Source organism: Seriola aureovittata, chromosome 21 (assembly GCF_021018895.1).
Source record: "Seriola aureovittata isolate HTS-2021-v1 ecotype China chromosome 21, ASM2101889v1, whole genome shotgun sequence".
In the NCBI taxonomy this organism is placed as follows: domain Eukaryota; kingdom Metazoa; phylum Chordata; class Actinopteri; order Carangiformes; family Carangidae; genus Seriola; species Seriola aureovittata.
Window position 1 is genome coordinate 120,157 of NC_079384.1, and position 2,451 is coordinate 122,607.

The 2,451-nt window shown below is 42.3% G+C and overlaps 1 protein-coding gene across 1 annotated transcript; it reads right to left on the bottom strand.

Moving 5' to 3' along the window:
- Positions 1-224: 224 nt before the first annotated feature.
- Positions 225-1,697, bottom strand: LOC130162786 (gamma-crystallin M1-like). Its single transcript, XM_056366600.1, has 2 exons — positions 1,278-1,697; positions 225-515 (listed from the first exon to the last, which is right to left on the bottom strand). The coding sequence occupies exons 1-2, from the start codon at positions 1,593-1,595 to the stop codon at positions 237-239; spliced, it is 597 nt and encodes a 198-aa protein (XP_056222575.1). The 5' UTR covers positions 1,596-1,697; the 3' UTR covers positions 225-236.
- Positions 1,698-2,451: the final 754 nt, after the last annotated feature.

Genomic DNA, 2,451 nt, shown 5'->3' on the forward strand with positions numbered 1-2,451 from the left:
TGTTTCTAAATACCCAGGAAGTTTTTTAGTCACACCAATAATCTACTCTGAAATTTGTAGCCTGTAATCTAAATCTTAACTGTTTTCTTTTCCTGAGACAATCAAATCAAGTTTGATGTTTGACAGCCAAAACAACGAAGTCACACAGTTCAGTATCTTAATCAATAGATCAGACAGAAATCCTTATTCACTTATATGAAACTTTATTTATATTTTTCAGTGTTTCCATGGTGACTCTAATAGTGAGAGTCCATGATGCGCTTCATGCTCATGAACTTCATGTTGCCCATGCCCATGTTCATGAAGCTCCTGTACTCTCCAGGCCTCATGTACATCATCCTGCCTCTGTAGTGGGGCTGCTCATACATCAGCCAGTGTCTGTCCATCACGTGGCAAGACATGCAGTTGGACATGCGGTAACAATCCATGACATTGTCACAGTCGTCCATCAGCTCGGACATCTGGCCTCCAAAGTTCTCCCTCTCATAGATCCTCAGTCTGTATGAGCCACGGTACTGGAACACATCAGTAATCAATATACAATCATTAGTCAGTGTTCACTGATAGTGAGTTTAGGTAGAACTCAGGACCACAGGAAATCACTCGTTATTTGTACCTAACATACTACATGGTCAAAAATATGTGGACACGAGTGAAGCTGTTGACATGCAGACACACTATCATCATCATCATCATCATCACTGTCATCGTCATCATCATCATCATCACTGTCATCGTCATCATCATCATTGACATCATCATCATCATCACTGTCATTTTCATTTGCATCCTCTTCCCTACCCTAACCCCAATCCCAAGGACAGTAACGGCCCAAGCTCACCCCATAGACACACCCCACCAACACACCACAACTCTCCTTCATCACCACACCTGATACCCTTTGTCTCCACTTTTTCTCATCAAATCACCGACCTACACCGCATTATCAAACACAACTTCTCCATATTACAGTCTCAACATCCGGCCTTTCATAACCACAAAATCATCTCAGCCCATAGAAAACACAAGAGCCTTCAGTCCATCCTCGTCAGATCTCAATTTTCCGACCATAGACCCACACCCCCCCTTTCACATAATCACCATTACAAAAATAGAAAATTCATCCATAATCCATATAGTAACACATCATCCCCCACACTTTGCTCATTTTCCATCACCACAACCAACTACAAGTCTATATCATCACATGCACACTCTGCAATAAACATTACATCGGCGAAACAAAACATTCCACTCACACCCTTTTATCACAGCACCTGTATAACATTGGGGAAGGTCGACTCCACACTCCTCTGGTTCAACATTTTCAGTCCCATCCACCTCATCATAACTGTTCTAGAGAACAATGATCGCTGGACCTGTGGGCAGAGGAAGAGAGCGGAGAAAATTTGGATCCACAGGCTCGGGACCACTGTGCCCGGAGGTTTAAACGACGACTGAAGGAAGAAAAACCACATCCACCACCTCTGGGTACGGTACTCCCGAGCCTGTTCCTGCAGTTTTCTTGGGCCATGCGGATCCCATCCCAACTCAACCTGACAAACAGCGGAATGGTCTAAGCCCTGGTCTGCCATACGGCAGACTGGGATTCGAATCCACGCCAGGACGGGAGGTGCATATTTTACTTTTTCTTCTTAACAATTTTATTATTAATACAATAATATTATTATATATAATATATATATTATATTATTATATAAAATTAATTATTTTTTATTCTTTTATATATAAGTATTATTATTATTAAATTTTTTTTTTTTTTTCTTTTTTATTACTCTACTGGTTTTATTTCCCTATGCACCTCCCTATGGTGATCCGCATGGTCACCATAGGGAGGTGGGTTGGGGTTAGGGTTAGGGAAGGAATGGAGGTCAAAAGTGGGGGAGGGGGTGGGTGGGGGTGGTGTGAAAGGTCAAGGTAGGGGTCGGGATGCAAACCCTGGTTCGGGTAGGGGGAAGGACTTACCGACGGCCCAAGCTCACGAACCTGGGGTGAAGAAGAAGAAAGGGGGGATGGAGAGAGGGAGGGGGAGCGAGTGGGAGCGAGCGAAGCCAATGTGGAGTTTTTAATATATCGGAGGAAGCGTTTGGAGTAGCCTCTGGGGCGTAGGCTGCTAACTTTCCACTCCACCATCCACTCTGTCAGATCAGTAGGCCAGTGCACCGTAATTGAACTCAAAACCCAGAACCCCAACCCCAACCCCAACCCTAACCCCAACCTAACCCTAAAGCATTTGGAATAAATTAATATTAGGCTAAAAACTTGCAATTGGGAATGATAGAAAAAACATACATTTAATTCAGAATATCATATTGTTGGGTAAGGAAAAGACTAAAAAGGGATAAAAAGTTTAAAAACATTTTAATTTGATTAATTAATTAATATTAGGCTAAAAACAGGGATTATTCATTTACATTATCGGATCAAAAG